This window comes from Arvicola amphibius, chromosome 6 (assembly GCF_903992535.2).
Source record: "Arvicola amphibius chromosome 6, mArvAmp1.2, whole genome shotgun sequence".
Lineage (NCBI taxonomy): Eukaryota > Metazoa > Chordata > Mammalia > Rodentia > Cricetidae > Arvicola > Arvicola amphibius.
In genome coordinates this window covers 69,752,690-69,772,924 of record NC_052052.2, presented here as the reverse complement: position 1 = coordinate 69,772,924, position 20,235 = coordinate 69,752,690, and the positions used below count along the sequence as shown (strand labels likewise).

Here is a 20,235-nt window from a genome sequence, read left to right as displayed (position 1 = left end):
TTTTAATCTACAGAGAGCAAAGGAATAAACTGGGATGAGAACAGGAGAAGGAGCTGGAGTAAAGAGAGAGAAAGAAAACAGCAAAAGCTGTAGTCTACACCAAAGCAGACTTCTGTAGATCCAGTCACTGGAGGGGTCAAAGCCCCCGAGCATGGGCACACACTACCGTGGCTACTGTGTGGGCAGTGCTCACTAACAATGACACAGAAACGGTGCTAATCAAATACCTTCATTTCACTGGTACTTAGAAAAGTGCTTTAAAAAATTGGTCTGGCCACTCGAGAATTGATGTTTCTGTGTATTGTGTAGTAGTGAAAAGAAAGCAGATGTGCCCAGACTCACTAAACTTTGCTTCTTGGATGAGTTTAAATGCAGAAAAGACAGCAGAAAAAAAAAACACTTGAATATAACTGAATCATTTTCTTGTTTAAAATGAACATTTTATATGGAAATAGCCACTGAAGCACCTTGCAAGTTTGTAATGAAATCCAATGTTGAAATAAATTTCATTCAAAAGAAAATGAAGAAAGAAGAAAGAAGAGAAAATGGACCCATCAAATACTGCAGAAAAGCAGTAAATTAAAAATTATTAAGAATACAGTCACAGCAGTGAGCAATGTGGATTAAACAGAAGTCGCAAAACACATCAAGGGAAGACAGATTCTGGATGAGGCCATGGCCTCACCAACATGGAGACACATAAAATGACAGCAAAGAGAAGAAAGAGATAAATCAACACCTAAAAAATTTTTAAATAAAATCAATATGAAATTAAAGAATAAAAATAAAGGAAAGGTATTTTTTAAAACTGTCCAGGAGATACTAGAAACAGTGACAAGACCCTACCTGATCGTAACTGCTTAATACGACCATTGTTGTTGCTTGTGTCAACAGGTAAAAAATCTTTAAACCACGTGATTTCTGGATCCGGGTTCCCGCTGGCTGCACAGAGCATGGTGGCTGTGCGGGTACGTTCCACCACCTTCAGTTGTGGGCCCATATCAATGGTAGGGAAACCCCTAGGAATCTGATCCTCTGCAAGACAAAAAGTAACACAATGATTTTAACAAAGCTAAAGTCAATCATGGATTCATTGTTTTTCATACATCTGATCCTCTACGTATTCAACATTTGTTGAGATCTAAACACAAACCATACACTATTGTATCATGGGAACGTGGTAGCATGTCTATTTCCAATCAGTGCTGTACATTATCTATGTGGAAGGGCAATGAACTAACAAAAAGCTCACTGTGTCATAAATCCCTCTGATGAGGTGATGCAGGAGTATTCTTGGGTTAGTAATGGCCACAACAGTACTTGCCAGGACTAGCAAGTACCAAAGGGAAGTGTCTACAGTGGATCTTTAGGGAGAAAAGTTTGACAGCTGGCAGACAGGAAGAGGGGATTTTGTTTTCTTTAGTAAGATGGAAATATGCTAAGTCTAGACAATGACACTAGCACACCACAGGATCTAGCAGAATGTAAGGGAATTAAGCAGAAGTAAATGAAAGCAAGCAAGTAGGTTCATAGGCATAGCAAGCTCTCTCTACTCCAAGGGGATATGCTTTTAGTAGATTTCAAATAAAGCTGCACACACATGACTTCTGTACTTAACCTATATGAGGACTGAAAAATGCACAACTGCTGAGTCCATTGTCAGTCTCTAAACAATACAGTATCACCATTTACCCATAAAAATTTACAATGAATCCTGTTGCAAGTCATCTGGTGATTAACTAAAGCATAGGGGAATTATTAGGTTATACACATGATAGACCATATTTTATATAAAGCACTTGAGCTTCCACTGTGTGTGTGTGTGTGTGTGTGTGTGTGTGTGTGTGTGTGTTCTGTCACATTTTTTTCAAAGAAGTGCGTGGTTCACCAGGATGAAATTTCCCAAGAAATTTCTATTAGTCAGAAACTTCAGATTAATTTTTACCATGGAACAAAGGCAACCAGTTATTAACATAAAAATATTCATTCTTTACAATGTGAGAATGTCTTCCAAATGGTTAGTAATATAAAAGATGTGACTCCTGCATCTTGAATATCTATCCCACTTAAGGGAAAAATCTCCCTGTCGTATTGAAATTGCTCCAGACATAGATCTTGAGAAATTATAAACTGATTACCCCTGCCCCACCCTTATCACCATGCTTATAGCAATAAATTAACATGGTAATACTTCCAACCAGGGCTAGAAAGTGTTCTCCACATTGGTCCTACTTGTGATTTTAGCTTGATGGGCAATATTTCTACGAACACTATCGTCAAACATTTGACTACCAATTGGCCTTTGTATCAATTTAATATACATTTCCTCATGACCACTGAAATGCTTCATTCTAAACTGACTTGCAAACATAAAAATAAGTGAAAAAAAAAAAAACGTAAGTGAGACATCTGGCTTCTTCATAGTTCCTACAAGCTCCAGACACCCATGGGTCCACTTTATCTGACTTCTAAACAGGTAGCATTCCAATTTCTACTGCAGAATCTCTACACTGATGCTGTCAGTTGGACCTATGTGGGTTTACTACCTTTCTCTATAGACTTGTTAACATTCCATCTCCAATACTTTGATGCCCAAGCTCTTTGTTAGTCAGGTCCCGTTCCTCTGTTGAAATCAACTTATTTCAAAAGTTTTTCTAATCTCCTTCAAACACATGCAGTCTCTTCCTCAACAATGCTACCAGAGCAACAAGCAGGTAAATCTACAATTTCTCCCTGTGCAACATGCGTTCTTTCACATCTTATTTATAACCAGATATTGTGATTATTGACATCACAATAATCAGGATTTCAAATGCCAGTGTATCCCAAGTCTAAGAGTTTCTGGAAAGAGGTGATGAAAACAGATTCTGATTACTGAAAAAAATGTCAAGTGCTATTAATGAAAAAATGGGAATGATTTTGTGAATAATCCTAGTCCATTGCAAGAGAAAGCTGATCAGCTAATAATTTAAACTAAAGACTTTGGGGAAATAAGCTGTGCATTTGAGTTTGATATTCACATTGGGGAGAGACTATCTATTACCAGACCATGTATTTGAGATTTGGATGGATAAATTATAAAACAAACAAAGAAATAATAAGTTAATTTTAATGAAGTATATAAGTTGAAAGAGAAAGTGGAATCACATATATTCAATATTCAAATTCCTATTTATTCTCAGCAATGTAGAGGTCTACAGTAGATCAGAGTCAGATACAGTGGTTAGGACCTTCAAAATGATTTTTTGAATCTCAAAAGCAAAATTAATGGAGACGGTGGGACAGAACTAAAGGGAGATCACCAACTCCAGTTGGAATGGGACTGATGGATCATGCGACCAAACCGGACTCTCTGAATGTGGCCAACAGCAGGGGCTGACTGAGAAGCAAAGGACAACGGCGCTGGGCTCTGATTCTTCTGTATGGACGGGCTCTGTGGGAGCCTTCTCAGCTTGGTCGATCACCTTCCTGGACCTGGGGGGAGTTGGGAGGACCTTGGACTTAGCATAGAGTGGGGAACCCTGATGGCTCCTTGGCCTTGAGAGGGAGGGAGGGGAGGTATGGGTGGAGGGAAGTGAAGGGAAGGGGGAGAAGGAGGGGAGGGAAGGGAGAGGAGGAGCGGAGGGAGGGGGGAGGAGGAGGAAAGGAGATGGAAATTTTTAAATATAAAAAAAATAAACCATGAGAAAGAAAAAAAAAGAATGATAGAATAAAATATAACTATCGTACCATGAAACCCCCCCCCCCAAAAAAAGATGTGTAATATAATTGTTTATTGATTACAGTTGTTTCCTTCAGGCTGAAATGCAACCTCTGGGAATGTTTCCTGTTTAATTGATGCTGTATCCTCAGCATCTAGTAATGTTTGATGACAGTTAGCGGAGGAATAAATATTTATTATTCAAAAATAATCAGTGTTTCAAGATCAATCTATAAACTAAATGAAGAAGCAAAAGAAGTGAGTGTTCACATGGTCTAACCATCAGTTAATCTACCCAAACATATCTGCTGCCATAAATATCTCTGTTAGAAATAAAAGTGCATAAAAATCTTCACATGAAACAAGAGGTAATATTAAGATATTAAAATAGTTAAAGAGTAAAAGATATTTGTCTCTTTGCTTGTTTGTGTTTCTGGATCTTAAGAAAAGAACTTACTCTATAGCCCCAGAGGCCAGGAACTTTCAACTTTCCTGTTTCAATATTTCCCAAAGTGCTGGTATTTCCAACAAGTTTGGCTGGTATGCTTCATCATTAATGGGAAAAAATGTGCCATATGTTTCTTTGTGCTTTATTATGCAAATTTTCAAACAAAAATAGAGCAAATTTGTAATAAGCCTATCATCTAGTTTCAATCATCACTATTTATAGACAATCTTATCTTCCAATGACACTATTGTATAAAAAAACCACACAGTTTAAAAAAAACTTGCATGTCCTGGATCATGTTAAATAAAGATATTTTCCATTAATTTCAAAATCAAAAAAAAAAAAAGCAAAATTAAAAGTTAAAAGTGAGATGGGCAGTACCTTGAGAATTGGGCTATATTAATTTAAAATCTATTTCAGCTGAATTCCATTAGGGTATGCTTTATGTCTTTATAAGTTTTGTCAATATATTCATATGTTGTTGGAGGAAACAAACAGAAAAAGGAGAAAGATCAACAGGTTCTGAACTGCACTTGTTATTAAACATCTTACTTGGCAGCTATTGATGGTAAACTGCTTCAAATGATAAAAACAATTCACCTCTTGTGCTCAAAAGTGCAGTGCACTACCTTCATCATTTAGAAGTTAGATGTATGGAAAAAATCTTACATTTGGTTTTTATTCTTCATCTTTCTGGCAACCAAGTTAGGCTAATAATTTTAAACATCCATCCTGGGTTTCCTGGGTGGTCTGTATTGCACAGGGCACTACATCTTCCTACAAACTTTACCTACCAGTTGCCTATAGATGTATCAATATTGCTTTCCTGATCAATTCCCTTTTACATGTGCATCATTCTAAAGAGTCAGTCCAATAGTCAGTCTCACACATGCACTTGTTTCAGGCACTTCCTAAAGGCTCTTCCTTAGGAAATCTCGATTTAATAACTGTCTATGGGAAATGGAGCCCTCATCTTGGAGTTTCCTTAAAGCAAAGACATGTGCCTCCCAAGCAGACTAATACATTTACATCTACTTTCTTTCCCTTCTTGGCTGAAGAAGAACACTCCAGAGCCTCCTTTTCATGTCCACAAGTACATGGTAAAGAATACCTCTCTGCATATTAATCGACAAGGGGATGTAAAGGGAATTTCTTTCTTAGTCTTAATAAGGGTAATTAAATTCTATCCACCACCCTTCCTTGCACAGAACCTCTTTGAATCTACTACCTTCATTAATTTTCATGAGAGGCATCACAATGTAACAGATTCAAACAGCCAGAGCTGTTACAAGTTGACAGATGGGGCTTGCTTCCAACTTGACTGTCAGGTATTTGGCAATAAAACTCAGTATTCAACCTAAAATAGATGGTGGAAATAATGAAATTTCTAATTGGAACGCTTATCTCAGTGGGTGTAGTTTAGAAGATGTTAATTGCTTTTTCGATCCTCTATATTTATTAGTAATTTATATAAAACTGTCTTGGCCATTTGATAACATAAGTTTTGACAGTTTATCACGTCAGTGGAAACTTGGGCATCAAATCAGCAAAATTAACACCTTAACCAAATGAACACTCTGAAGGAAAGACTATCAAAAACTAACAAGCCATCAATGTTAGCACTTTCAAACTTTTACACGAGGTGAAAAGAAAAACATTTGGTGCTATTCATTAATGTGCTTATTAAGGTTTAAAGTGCCTTACTTATCACTGTTCTGTATTAATATTCAATCATGCAGAATTAGCTTCTAATTCATCAACAATTTAAATCAGACTTGACCTTCAGGAAACCATTTGGTCTACCACTTTGAGAGGCCATTAAAAGGGCAGACGACTACACAGTTGTGTTTAGTGACTCTCTTTCTCTCTCTCTCTGTCACACACACACACACACACACACACACACACACACTCACACACACACATGCACACGCACACCACTTTGGAACAGCAGTTAAAGCAGGCGTGGAGATAGAGCCACAAGCACTGACTCTGTTTCTGTCTTAATGAAATGTGCTGATAGGAACTTTCAGTTACACTGAAAGGAAGAGAAATGTGCATGTCAGCATTTTGCTGAGTTAATTTACCATTTTTGTTGAACTTAACGTCATAAATGAACTCGAAAAGTATCTGTGAGAAAAGGGATATCGCTGTTTCCTAGGGACCCATGCTTTGGATAGCTCTGAATGATTAACTAAGAGCTATTGTGTAATTTTCTGGGTTAAACTGATTTTATCATTTACCCATGAATAATTTTTTGAAGGTCTTTACTTTCACTCAAATGCCACAAATATTTAACCTTTCATATTTGAAAGAAAACCACAGAACTCTAAATTATCTTCTATGGCCACAGAGATCTTCTGGGGTGGCCTTGAGGAATTCTTATTACCTAACATTGTCAGAGGTATTACAGGGTGAAATTGTCCTGACTAGGCTTTTTAACCTGATGTGTTTATTTTTTTCTTTCCTTAATTTAATTTCTCTATTGATTCTTTGGGAGTTTCACATCATGTACCCCAATTCCACTCCCTGTTCCCCCATATCCTCCTCTCAGACCTGTAGTGCTCCCACACACAAAAGAAAACAAAACAAAGCAAGCAGGCAATAACAAACAAAAATAAGAACAAAACAATTCAAAAATAAACAAAAAAGTTCTTTTCTTCTTCATTCTCACCCTCCAACACCTCTTCCTACGTCCTGGTGTTATTGGGAACCTATGTGTGACATTTTATATCCTTCTTCCTGGTGGAATTGGGGACCTAGGTGTGTCATATTATAATCTTTAGTTCTATCATTTTTTTCTAGCAAATGTTAATTACAGTGAGTACTAGTCTCTTTCAAGGTCTCTGGTTTCTGATATACCATCAACACTGGATTCTCAACGAAAGGAACTCCTTTGGAATATCCTCTGCCCTCCCTGAGTTTTGAGGATCCTACAGGAATTTTTCCAAAGGGCTAGTCCTTCACGAGCTCCAGCATGAGGTAGAAGTTAGAGTGGGCCAACCCAAGGCCCAGCTGTGGGCCTGGGTGGTAGCTAAGCTGGTCAGGTTGGGTCAATGGGGCCATCTGCTTCAGGTGGGGGCTACCTAGCTCTCCCAGGCCCCTGTGATCAGGGTCTGTTCTCCCATGCCAGTGGTGAGGGGTGGAGCCATCTCTCCTGAGTGCTAGGGCCAGCTCTCTTATGAGGGCTGTGAGTGTCAGGGCCAGCTCTCTTGCTGCAGTGTACAGCAAAGGGCAAGGCCAGCTTTCCCTAGACAATTGAAGGGCAGGGCCAGCTTATGTTGGTCCTCTGATTTCATCTCTCATGGTACTTAAGGCTCCCTGAGGTGACATGGGCCACAGACATTAACACAGACCCGAGTTACAGCCAGACCACGGACCAAGATACGGCCTTCAGCAGTACTGGGCCTGGACGACATCCTGGCCACTCAGATCAGGATTATTCTGGGAGCAGCATGCCCCCCCAAACATCATCAAGTCCTCATGTTGTGGCCCCAACCCTGGACTCCAATGTGACCATTGAAGGCAATATAGGACTTGGACTTCATCACAGATACCAACCACAGTAGGGCTACTCAACCAGACATGGTCCTGGACAGCAGCCAGGTCTGGATCACTTTAAAAAAAAAAGAAAAAGAACTTTTGTTTTAAAAAAATTTTTATTAAAGAACCGTTTGTCATAGTCCTTGAAAAAAATTACCAGATATGTCAACAAGATTTTCATGTCTATCAATGTTATGCTTCCTCACATCTGTCACCAAAATATTTGTTATTCAGATTTCATTGACAAATCAAAGGTTCTGTTGAGATTCGTGTTGTGGTTTGAGTGAAAACAGCCTCCATAAGTTCATATCTATGAATGTGTGTTACCCAGTTGGTAGAACTGTTGGAGAAGTAATAGGTGGCATTGTGTTGTTGGAGGAGGAGATGTGTCACTAAAGATGGGCTTTAGGCCATCTTCCTTACCCTTGGGTGTAGATGTGAGTTCTTAACTGTTCCTGATACCATGCCTTAGCTCCACCATCATCGACTCTAACTCTTTGGAATCACAAGTCAACATGTGCTTTCTTTTTTGAGTTGCCTTGGCCACGGGGTTTTATCACAGCAATATAAGATTAACTCAGAAGGCTGAGGAGTTTCATCCAGACGGTGCTGAGGAGTTTTATCCAGATGGACAGGAACAGTTCCTGCTCCTGCACTGAGGAGATCCACCCAGAGAGTCAGTCACAGCAGACTGGACCAAGAGACCAAGACTCTCCTGGCTCCATTTAAAGGAAGAGATCGGCAGGCGCCAATGTGAGAATTCCTCCAACAACCTAAAAGGCAACATGACATCACCAGAAACCAGGGATCACGAAACAAGAATTAAACACCCTACTCCAGAAGAAATAGAAGAAATTGACTTTAAATGGAACATTATGAGAATATTAGAGGACCTTAAACAGGAGGTGAAAAACTGCTATAAAGAAATAGAGATGACAAACAAAAGGTTGAGGAAATGGATAAAAGATACCCAAGAAAAACAAGAAAAATCAATCAAACAAGTAAGGGAAACAGTTCAAGACATGAAAAATGAAATGGAGGTAATGAAGAAAACACAAACCAAGGGAAGGCTGGATATGGAAAATCTGGGTAAATGAACAGCAACTGCAGAGACAAGTATTACCAACAGAATACAAGAGATAGAAGAAGGAATCTCAGACACTGAAGATACTACAGAGGAAATAGACTCACTGATTAAAGAACAAAACAAATCCAACAAATTCTTAACACAACACATCCAGGAAATCTGGGACACTGTGAGAAGACCAAACCTAAGAATAATAGGAGTAGAAGAAGGAGAAGAGTAACAACTCAAAGGCCAAGAAAATATATTCAACAAAATTATAGAAGAAAACTTTCCCAACCTAAAGAAGGATATTCCCATGAAGGTACAAGAAGCATACAGAACACCAAATAGACTGGATCAAAAAAAAAAAAAAAAGCATCCACTCACCATATAATAATCAAAACACAAAACATACAGAATAAAGAACAAATATTAAGAGCTGCAAGGGGAAAAGGTCAAGTAACATATAAAGGGAAACCTATCAGAATTACACCTGACTTCTCAATGGAAACTATGAAAGCCAGAAGGTCTTAGATAGATGTACTGCAGACACTAAGAGACCATGGATGCAAGCCCAGACTACTATATCTAGCAAAGCTTGCATTCACAATCAATGGAGAAAACAAGATATTCCAGTACAAAAACATTTAAAAATATGTTGCCACAAACCCAGCCTTACAGAAAATATTAGAAGCAAAATCACAAACCAAGGAAGCCAACAACATCCATAATAACACAAGCATCTGACAACCCTCCACCAGCACAACTCTAAGAAGGGAAACACACAAACTCTACCATCAGAAAAAATAACTGGAGGTAACAACCACTGGTCTTTAATATCACTTAATATCAATGGACTCAATTCACCTATAAAAGGGAACACGTTAAGAGAATGGATACGAAATCAGGACCCAACATTCTGCTGCTTACAAGAAACACACCTCAAACTTAAAGACAGACACTATCTCAGAGTAAAGGGTTGGGAAAAGGTTTTCCAATCAAATGGACCAAAGAAACAAGCGGGTGTGGCTATACTAATATCTAACAAAATTGATTTCAAACTAAAATCAATCAGAAGAGATGGAGATGGATACTTTATACTCATAACAGAAACAATTCATCAGGAGGAAGTCTCTATCCTGAATATCTATACCCCTAATATAAAAGCGCCCACTTATGTAAAAGAAACATTACTAGAACTCAAAGCAAACATCAAACCACACACTCTAATAGTAGGACATTTCAATACTCCACTCTCAACCAGACAGAATTAGCAGAGAAATAAGAGAAATATCAGATGTAATGAACCAAATGGATCTAACAGACATCTATAGAACATTCCACCCAAATAGAAAAGAATATACCTTCTTCTCAGCATCGCATAGAACCTTCTCAAAAACTGATCACATAATTGGTAACAAGGCAAACATCCATAGATACAAAGAAATTGTAGTAACCACCTGTGTACTATTGGATCACCATAGAATAAAGCTAGAATTCAACAACAATTCTAACCCCAGTAAGCCTACAAACTCATGGAAACTGAACAGTCAACTACTGAACCACCCCTGGGTCAAGGAAGAAATAAAGAAAGAAATTAAAGTTTTCCTTGAATTCAATGAAAACAAAGACACATCATACCCAAACCAATGGGACACTATGAAAGCAGTGCTAAGAGGAAAGTTCATAGCATTAAGTGCCACATAAAGAAAACAGAAAACACACATTAGAGACTTAACAGCACACCTGAAAGCTCTAGAAAAAAAAGAGAGAAGCAGATTCACCCAGGAGTAGTAGAAGACTGGAAATAATCAAACTGAGGGCTGAAATCAACAAAATAGAAACAAAGAAAACAATCCAAAGAATCAATGAAACAAAAAGCTGGTTCCTGGAGAAAATCAACAAGATTGATAAACTCCTGGCCAAACTAATTAAATGGCAGAGTGAGAACACACAAATTAACAAGATCAGAAATGAAAACGGGGACATAACCACAGACACAGAGGAAATTCAGAGAATCATTAGATCTTACTATAAAAGCATGTATGCCACAAAATTGGAAAATGTGAAAGAAATGGACACTTTTTTAGATAAGTGCAATATACCATAATTAAATCAAGACCAGGTGAACAGTTTAAATAGACCTGTAAGTCGCAAGGAATTAGAAGCTGTCATCAGAAACCTCCCTACCAAAAAAAGCCCTCGACCAGATGGTTTCAATGCAGAATTCTACCAGAACTTCCAAGGGGAGCTAATACCTATACTCCTTAATGTGTTTCACAAAATAGAAACAGAAGAGTCATTGCCAAACTCCTTTTATGAAGCTACAGTCACCCTGATACCAAAACCACACAAAACCTTAACCAAGAAAGATAATTACAGACCAATCTCACTCATGAACATCGATGCAAAAATTCTAAATAAAATACTGGCATACCGAATCCAAGAACACATCCAAAAAATCATTCATACATTATGATCAAGTAGGCTTCATCCCAGAGAGGCAGGGCTGGTTCAACATATGAAAATCTATCAATGTAATCCATCATATAAATAAACTGAAGAAAAAAAACCATATGATCATTTCATTAGATGCTGAAAAAGCATTTGACAAAATTCAACACCCCTTTATGATAAAGGTCTTGGAGAGATTAGGGATACAAGGTTCATTCCTAAATATAATAAAAGCAATATACAGCAAGCCGACAGCTAACATTAAATTAAATGGAGAGAAACTCAAAGCCATTCCACTAAAATGAGGAACAAGACAAGGCTGTCCACTCTCTCCATACCTCTTCAATGTAGTGCTACAAGTTCTAGCAATAGCAATAAAACAGCATAAGGGGATCAAGGGGATTCGAATTGGAAAGGAAGAAGTCAAACTTTTGTTATTTGCAGATGACATGATAGTGTAATTAAGCGACTCCAAAAACTCTACCAAAGAACTCCTACAGCTGATAAACACCTTTAGCAATGTGGCAGGATACAAGATCAACTCCAAAAAAATCAGTTGCCCTCCTATACACAAAAGATAAAGAAGCAGAGAGAGAAATCAGGGAAACATCACCTTTCATGATAGTCACAAATAGTATAAAGTATCTTGGGGTAACTCTAACTGAGGAAGTGAAAGATCTATTTAACAAGAACTTTAAGTCTTTGAAGAAAGAAATTGAAGAGGACAACAGAAAATGGAAGGATCTCCCCTGCTCTTGGATTGGGAGGATCAATATAGTAAAAATGGCAATTCTACCAAAAGCAATCTATAGATTCAATGCAATCCCCATAAAAATCACAACAAAATTCTTCACAGACCTTGGCAGAACAGTAATCAACTTTATATGGAAAACAAAAATCCCAGGAAAGCCAAAACAATCTTATACAATAAAAATACTTCCGGAGGCATTACTATCCCTGACTTCAAACTCTATTACAGAGCCACAGTAATGAAAACAGCTTGGTATTGGCACAAAAACAGGGATGTTGACCAATGGAATCAAATCAAAGACTCAGATCCACAAACCTATGAACACCTGATTTTTGACAATGGAGCTAAAAGTATACAATGGAAGAAAGAAAGCATCTTTAACAAATGATGCTGGTATAACTGGATGTCAACCTGTAGAAGAATGAAAGTAGATCCATTTCTATCACCATGCACAAAACTCAAGTCCAGATGGACTGTAGACCTCAATATTAATCTGACCACACTGAATCTGATAGAAGAGAAAGTGGGAAGTAGTCTACAACACATGGGCACAGGAGAGCACTTCCTATGTAGAACCCCAGTAGCATAGACAATAAGAGCAACAATGAATAAATGGGACCTCCTGAAACTAAGAAGCTTCCGTAAAGCAAAGGATACTGTCATGAAGACAAAAAAGCAACCTACTGACTGGGAGAAGATCTTCACCAACCCCACATCAGACAAAGGTCTGATCTCCAAAAATATATAAAGAACTCAAGAAACTAGACTTTAAAATGCTAATTAACCCAATTAAAAAATGGGGCACTGACCTGAACAGAGAATTCTCAACAGAAAAAGTTTGAATGGCCAAAAGACACTTAAGGTCATGCTCAACCTCCTTAGCGATTAGGGAAATGCAATTCAGAACAACTCTAAGATACCATCATACACCTGTCAGAATGGTTAAAATTAAAAACACCAATGATGCCCTATGCTGGAGAGGATGTGGAGTAAGTGGAACACTCATCCATTGTTGGTAGGAATGCAAACTTGTGCAACCACTTTGGAAATCAGTGTGGCAGTTTCTCAGGAAACTGGGAGTCAACCTACCTCAAGACCCAGCAATTCCACTCTTGGGAATATACCCAAGAGATGCCCAATCATACTACAAAAGCATTTGTTCAACTATGTTCATAGCAGCATTATTTGTAATAGCCAGAACCTGGAAACAACCTAGGTTCCCCTCAATAGAAGAATGGATAAAGAAGGTGTGGCACATATACACTTTAGAGTTCTACTCAGCGGTAAAAAACAATGACATCTTGAATTTTGCATGCAAATGGATGGAAATAGAAAACACTTTACTGAGTGAGGTAACCCAGACCCAAAAAAAGGAATATGGTATGTACTGACTCACAAGTGGATTCTAGCCATAAAGGACATATAGCCTATAATTTGTGATCCCAGAGAAGCTAAATAAGAAGGTGAATCCAAAGAAAAACATATTGTTATCTTCCTGGATATTGGAAATTGACAAAATTGTCGGGCAGGTGTTGGGAGCACGGGGGTGGGATGAGGTGGGGATAAGGGGAGATGGGGGAGAGAAGGGAGAATGAGATGATGGAGAGAGCTTGAGGGAATGGGATGGTTGGGATGGAGGAGGGGTGGATGTAGGAGCAGGGAAGTATATATCTTAATTACAGGAGCCATTTTAGAGTTGACAAGAGACTTGACTCTAGAGGGGTTCCCAGGTGTCCAAGGAGATGTCCCCAGCTTGTTCCTTGGGCAGCAGAGAAAAGGGTGCCTGAACTGGCCTTGTCTTATAGCCACACTGATGATTACCTTGCATATTACCATAGAACCTTCATCTGGTGATGGATGGAGATAAAGACAGAGACCCACATTAGAGCACTGGACTGAGCTCCCAACATCCTAATGAGGAGCAGAAGGAGGGAGAATATGAGGAAGGAAGTCAGGACCGCAAGGTGTGCGTTCACCCACTGAGACGGTGGGACAGATCTAATGGGAGATCACCTAGGCCAGTTGGAATGGGACTAATGGAGCATGTGATCAAACCAGACTCTTTGAATGTGGATAATGGTGGAGGCTGACTGAGAAGCCAAGTACAATGGCGCTGTGCTTTGATTCTACTGAATGGACGGGCTCTGTGGGAGCTGTGTCAGTTTGGATGCTCACCTTCCTGGACCTGGGGGGAGTTGGAAAGACCTTGGACTTCCCATGGTGTATGGAACCCTGACTGCTCTTTGGCCTGGAGAAGGAGGGAGTGGGGGTGTGGGTAGAGGGGAGAGGAGGGAAGTGGGAGGAGGCGAGGAGATGGAAATTCTTAACAAAAAAATTAAAAATAAAAAAGATTAACTCAGAAGAGTGATATTATAGTAAAGCAAAAGCAGTATCTTAGGGGAGAGATGAGCAGCTTCTTTTTGGATTATTTATTCCTAGAATTCACTTCTCTGATTGAAGAACAAGAAACACATGACTGCAATCCTTACCTGTATGAACTCATGAAGTCATGTAAAGTGGAAATTTGTGCTCAGCCTTTCTTTGGAATCCTCCTATAAACACATATAATCTGACCTGCTTAGGACACTGTATCAACCATTTCAGCATTTACTCAGAAAGCATTTATATTTTCTTGGAAGGCTTGCTCCTTGTCCCTCCTTTAATCAGTTCTTCATTCGTGAGTACATTGTGATTCTCCATTTGTCTCCCCTCTGGGAAGAGTGCCCTTCTGCATTCTCTATCAGTACACTGAGCAGGAGTGGACTTTCAGGCTCACAGAAGGGCTTCATACCTGTTTCCTAACAGATTTATTTAGGTCTCCAGACAATTCTGATAAGTAGAGATGTCCACTGTGCATGTGATTTTTTAACTTATTACAGAAGCTGCAGGAGATACACCAATTAAGTTCCTGACTTCTTTTTATAGGAGACTTCTCTGCATGAATTGGTTGTGAGCTTCTAAAAATCAAAACTAGAGCCACATGAGAAAACATTTATACAGTGCTGTTGAGTAGCAGCCAGTAGAGTGTGCATCTATATGGACTGTTACCCATGCAGAGAATAATGCACTTTCTGGTGTTCAAACTCATGACAAATTGAAAACGGGTGAATAAACCACACATGTGTGATGGCATCCACTTAACTGACAGGGGACATGGCATCTCTGTTACTGAGTATCATATGACTTTAAGGATATATGAGAATCTTATAAAGAACAGAAGTGAATTTTATCACTTTCAAAGGTGGAAAGACTGACTCGGGGAAGTTTTAGTTATAATAAACAAAGAGCTAGGTGTTGTGGACAACACCTAATACTTCATCCCTCAATAGGCTCTAGCAGGAAGGTCATACTGTTATGCCTTGCATAGGATAAAGATAAAGAAGAAAACGAGGAAAGAGGGACTGAAGGAAGTGAGGGAGGAGAGAAGGAGGAGGAAGAAAGGAAACTGAAGAAAAAGTTACATTGTTAATACTGACAATATACTGCTTTTAAATCAAAATGCTAAAAGTTCATATGTGTGATCCACCAATATTTATAAAAGAGAGGGGGTTGAAGAGACCCTAAGCTGACAGAGAAACATTTACTCTATTTTTTTTCTTTTTTTTTATTAAAGATTTCCATCTCCTCCCCCTTCTCTCCCCTCCCTTCCACCCATACCCCCACCACTCCACCCCTCTCCAAGACAAAGAGCCATCAGGGTTCCCTTCACTATGTTAAGTCCAAGGTCCTCCCAGCTCCCCCTAAGTCCAGGAAGGTGAGCAACCAAACTGACAAGGCTCACAGTGAGCCCGTCCATGCTGTAGAGGTCATGTTCATTGCCGTTGTCCTTGGTTAAGGGGGAGGGGTGGGATGGGGGGAGGGGGGAATGGGGAGAGAAAAGTGTGAAGTAGAGGATGGGAAGAGCTTGGGGGAATAGGATGGTTGGGATATAGGAAAAGTGGATATGGGAACAAGGAATTATATAACTTAATTAAGGGAGCCTTTCTAGGGTTGGCAGAGACTTGACTCTAGAGGGGTTCCCAGGTGTCCAGGAAGACGCCCCCAGCTAGGTCCTTGGGCACCTGAGGAGAGGGTGCCAGAAATGTACAGATCCTGTTGCCATACTCATGAATATCTTGCATATCACCATAGAACCTTCACCTGGCATTGGATGGAGAAAATGACAGAGCCCCACATAGGAGCACCAGACTGAGATCCCAAGGTCCCGATGAGGAGCAAAAGGAGGGAGATTATGAGCAAGGAAGTCAGGACCGTGAAGAGTGCGTTTACCCATTGAGACGGTGGGACAGATCTAACGGGAGACCACCAAGTCCAGTTGGAATGGGACTAATGGAACAGGGGACCAAACCGGACTCTCTGAATGTGGTTGACGGCGGAGGAGGACTGAGAAAACATTTACTCTTTTATTCAATATATGAGTTAGCAATTTTTATGCATGAGAAGGAATACAGATTCTCTTGGAAATATCAAATAAGCAATGGTTTTCAGAAAGTCAAATAAGGTGTTGGTATATTTGTGGAAGTCACATTAACAAGCTGAAGAAAAAGAAAATTTGAACTAGTGCACTTCCCGGATGCACAGGAAAAAGTACCATTCACTGTATAGATATTTATTGATAGCCTTGTCTGTGCCAAACTGAAACAAGAACGGAAGCAAGTAGTAATCTAGGCAATCTCGATATTGTGTGATTTAATTCTTGTCCCAAGCAAGGAAAAACTTGGGGAACAATAGCAGTCTCCAGATGCCAGGAAGGAGGGCAGAGTGAGATAATAGATGAGGTACTTTGCATCTACTAACATAACAGACTAGCCAAGCTCCGGGGACAGCACAAACAAGAATAGAAACATGTAACCCAAAGGTCTGTTATAAATAAGAGTGGCAATCGTGAACTGAAAGGCAGAAAACAATGCACACAAATCAGGAGCAAGCTGGGATAACCTAGGGTCAGGTCTGTTCAGGGAGCAGGGCCCTCTCCATACCTCTACAGAGCCCATGCTCTTCTTCCGTCACTGAACAATATGAACTGCAGCATGAATGGAGATAGAACTATACTGCCAGATGACCGTTTCACAAGCCACTTCCAAACTAAGACATATCTGAGACACCATGTTACAAATGATTAAAATACCAAAACGAAAGTCTTTTCTTTATATCAGGAGGTTTCTATTATTCAAAGAAGTGGGACTAAGCATTCCTTAGAAGAAGATCGCATGGAGAGTCTATTCAGCTGCTTGTTTATTTATCGATCCATTCATTCATTTACTCATTGTCATTTATTCATTGTGGTACTAGGAAATCAACCTAGGGCCTCATACATGCTAGGCAGAAGTTCAATCACTGGTCAACATATACCAAACAGCAGATTTTAAAAATAAAATGATATTTTTTTCATTTACATATTTAGGATGGTGTGCCCATGCTGTAAATGTCACAGCACATGCATGCAGGTTAGATGTAGGCTGAGACTTTTTGTTAGTTTCCTGGTTTCTCAGACCTAACTTATGACAGAGAAACTATAATAATAACAACACTGTTTGACCTATTAGCTCAGGCTTCTTTTTTCTACTAAAATTTACATTGTAAATTAACCCATTTCTATTAATCTGTGTATTGGAATGAGGCTGTCATAAGGATCTGGCATCTGTCTCCTTAGGCAGCTATGAGACATCTCTCTGACTCTGCCTACTCTCTCTATATATCTCTCTTCAGATTTCCCACCTGGCTTTGCTCTGCTAAACCATTGACTGAAACAGTTTTACTCATCAACCAATAAAAGCAACACATATACCGAAGGATATTCAACATCAGCTAGAAGCATGTGTATTGGTGTTGGTTATTCCACCAGCCATGTGAAATCTAATACAATTGAAGAAGTCAGCTACAGTGTCAAATGTCTTTAGTACATCCAGTGACCCAGTGAAAGTTTTTTTTCCTTTTCTCTTTTTTTAAAGAGGAAGCCATAAAATCAGAGACATTATTCACTGTGTTCTTTAAAACCCTTCCAATTCAGAGAACACATGATTACACAAAATGAGATAAATTAAGACATATGTCTGTACTATGTCTTCCTAGGTTAATATAACCCTCCAGTACCACTCAGTTCAAAACAGCCAATTCACACCACACCGAAATTAGCAAGAAGAGTATACTGGACCAATGAGACAGTACTTACCCTAGTAAGTATTGTGACACTCTGTTAGTCTAAAACAAGCATCTGAGCCTTTGTAGGCAGCTTAATTATGACAGCGGTGGTGTCTGTCTGTCCATTTTTTATGAACACAAATCAGGGTCTTCAAAATTAACTTACTTGTTCCATGTCAAACAAACAACAAATGTTAAATTCTTGGCTGTGCTTTTATTCAATTTCAAATTTACTGTGGTTCCTCTGTGCCAACTGTTGCAAATGAAATAAACATGCATCATAAATAATGATGGCCTCTTTCTCAGTGCCTGCACAATATGGAAAGCACAAAGGAAAACAGAATACTTGAGCAGATTTTATGCTTTAATATTAAAACATTAGATATTACCATCACATGGCATCTGACCGTGATTTCTCCTAAATTGTTATACTTCAAACATTCTTCTTTAGACATGTATCAGTTGGCTCCTTATTCAGTTACCATTGGTTTTAGGTAGAGGTGAAATAATAGGTATTTGAGACTAGAAGAGGAAGAAACACATGAGAACCATCAAGTGCATAGCCTAGGGAGCTCAAATTCACCATGTGTCTGTACCTTTGAGCTTTATGTAATTCCTGCTTAACTGTAGAAAAAGGGCAGTAGATGGTGTGATGTCTGTTGTGACCAGACACTAAAATGGCAGACTTTCTCTGTAAACAGTTTACAGATCTGAAAACCATATGCGAACAGAAAAAAATACATTAATGCTGTTTATTTAGGCCACACAGGGATCTCTCTCTCTATTCCTGACTAGCTGTGTCTGCCTGAGGGAACAGATCACAGTATCGCCAGACAGGAGACAGAGGGATATTTGCAACACTGCTAAGCACCAGTGTGCTTCAAGTCACTGTTTTCCAGAATAAGTCAAAATAACAGGCTACAAACAGGAACTGTTTTCTTTTCAGAATATAGTCTTGGCAGGGGGAAATGGATCATTCATTATTCTTTTCTTAAAGGGACCTGTGGAAACAAAATCTGTTTTCTAATAAAGTTTAAGTGTTGAGCCATTATCAAAATGATACGTAATGAATGAAATAAAGTAGTTCCTAACTGTAAGGCTAGTCACCCTTTAGGTGATATAATATGGAGAAAGATGCCCACTCATAAATGTTATTTTGAGTTGATTATCTAATAAATATATTTAATGACTAGTCTTAAGACTAATTATGAGTGAGATGCAATGAATAATTATTAAAAACTACTCTTTGCTTTTTTTCTTATATGTATTTATTTATTTTATTTAAAATGTTCTGTCTACATGTATACCTGCAGGCAAGAAGAGGGCACCAGATTTCATTACAAATGTTTGTGAATCACTATGTGGTTTCTGGGAATTGAACTCAGGACCTCTGGAAGAGCAATCAGTGCTCTTAAACTCTGAGCCATCTCTCCAGCCCCTCCTCTTTGTTTCTAAGAACATTTACTATATTGAGGAGTTAGCAATATATTTTGGGTTTTTTTTTTTTTGTTCTTCTTGTTGTTGTTTTTCCTGTGACTATGCCAAATATGAATAAAATATTTGAGCTGATGTGATGGCTCGGCAGCTTATGTTGGTTGTCAGCAAGACTTACAGCTCAGGTTCAAACTCTGAGAACCACACAATAGAAAGAGAGAAGACTTCTGCAAACTGTCTTCTGGTCTTCACATGTACGATGGTATGTGAGCAACTGTACACACACACACACACACACACACACACACACTGAATGAATGTACATAATAATAGTAGAAACTTCAACAATAGTGGCTACCAAAAATTCGTATAGAAACAGCTGTGCATATGGCATTATTCCAAAGCAAAGATCTATTTAACAAAATGATCTTCACATGTTAAGGACTTTATAAGGCAATTTTGTCACTGAATAAAACAAACTTGTTTAAAAGAAATATATGTAATTATCACACAAATTGCAAAGTAATATCTGCCTAGCAGAACACCCATTGCAGGTAGACTGGGCTATTGTCTGAATGCGGTGGATAAAATTTACATTGTAATAAATCAGTAACTCAGGATTAGTGTTTGGCTTTAGCCAACAATCACTCTTTTATGATTTTAAATAAAACAAGTGCAGATTAAATAGGAAAATTAAA

General features: G+C 38.8%; 1 protein-coding gene across 23 annotated transcripts in view; it reads right to left on the bottom strand.

Annotated features, from left to right (window-relative positions):
* Window positions 1-20,235, bottom strand: part of Ptprd (protein tyrosine phosphatase receptor type D) — a 481,801-nt gene that overhangs the window by 186,120 nt on the left and 275,446 nt on the right. For all 23 annotated transcript variants that reach the window (XM_038332350.1, XM_038332356.1, XM_038332352.1 and 20 more), the window contains one exon: window positions 847-1,035. In XM_038332350.1, the coding sequence (XP_038188278.1) occupies window positions 847-1,035 (189 nt within the window). The remainder of the gene's footprint in view (window positions 1-846; window positions 1,036-20,235) is intronic.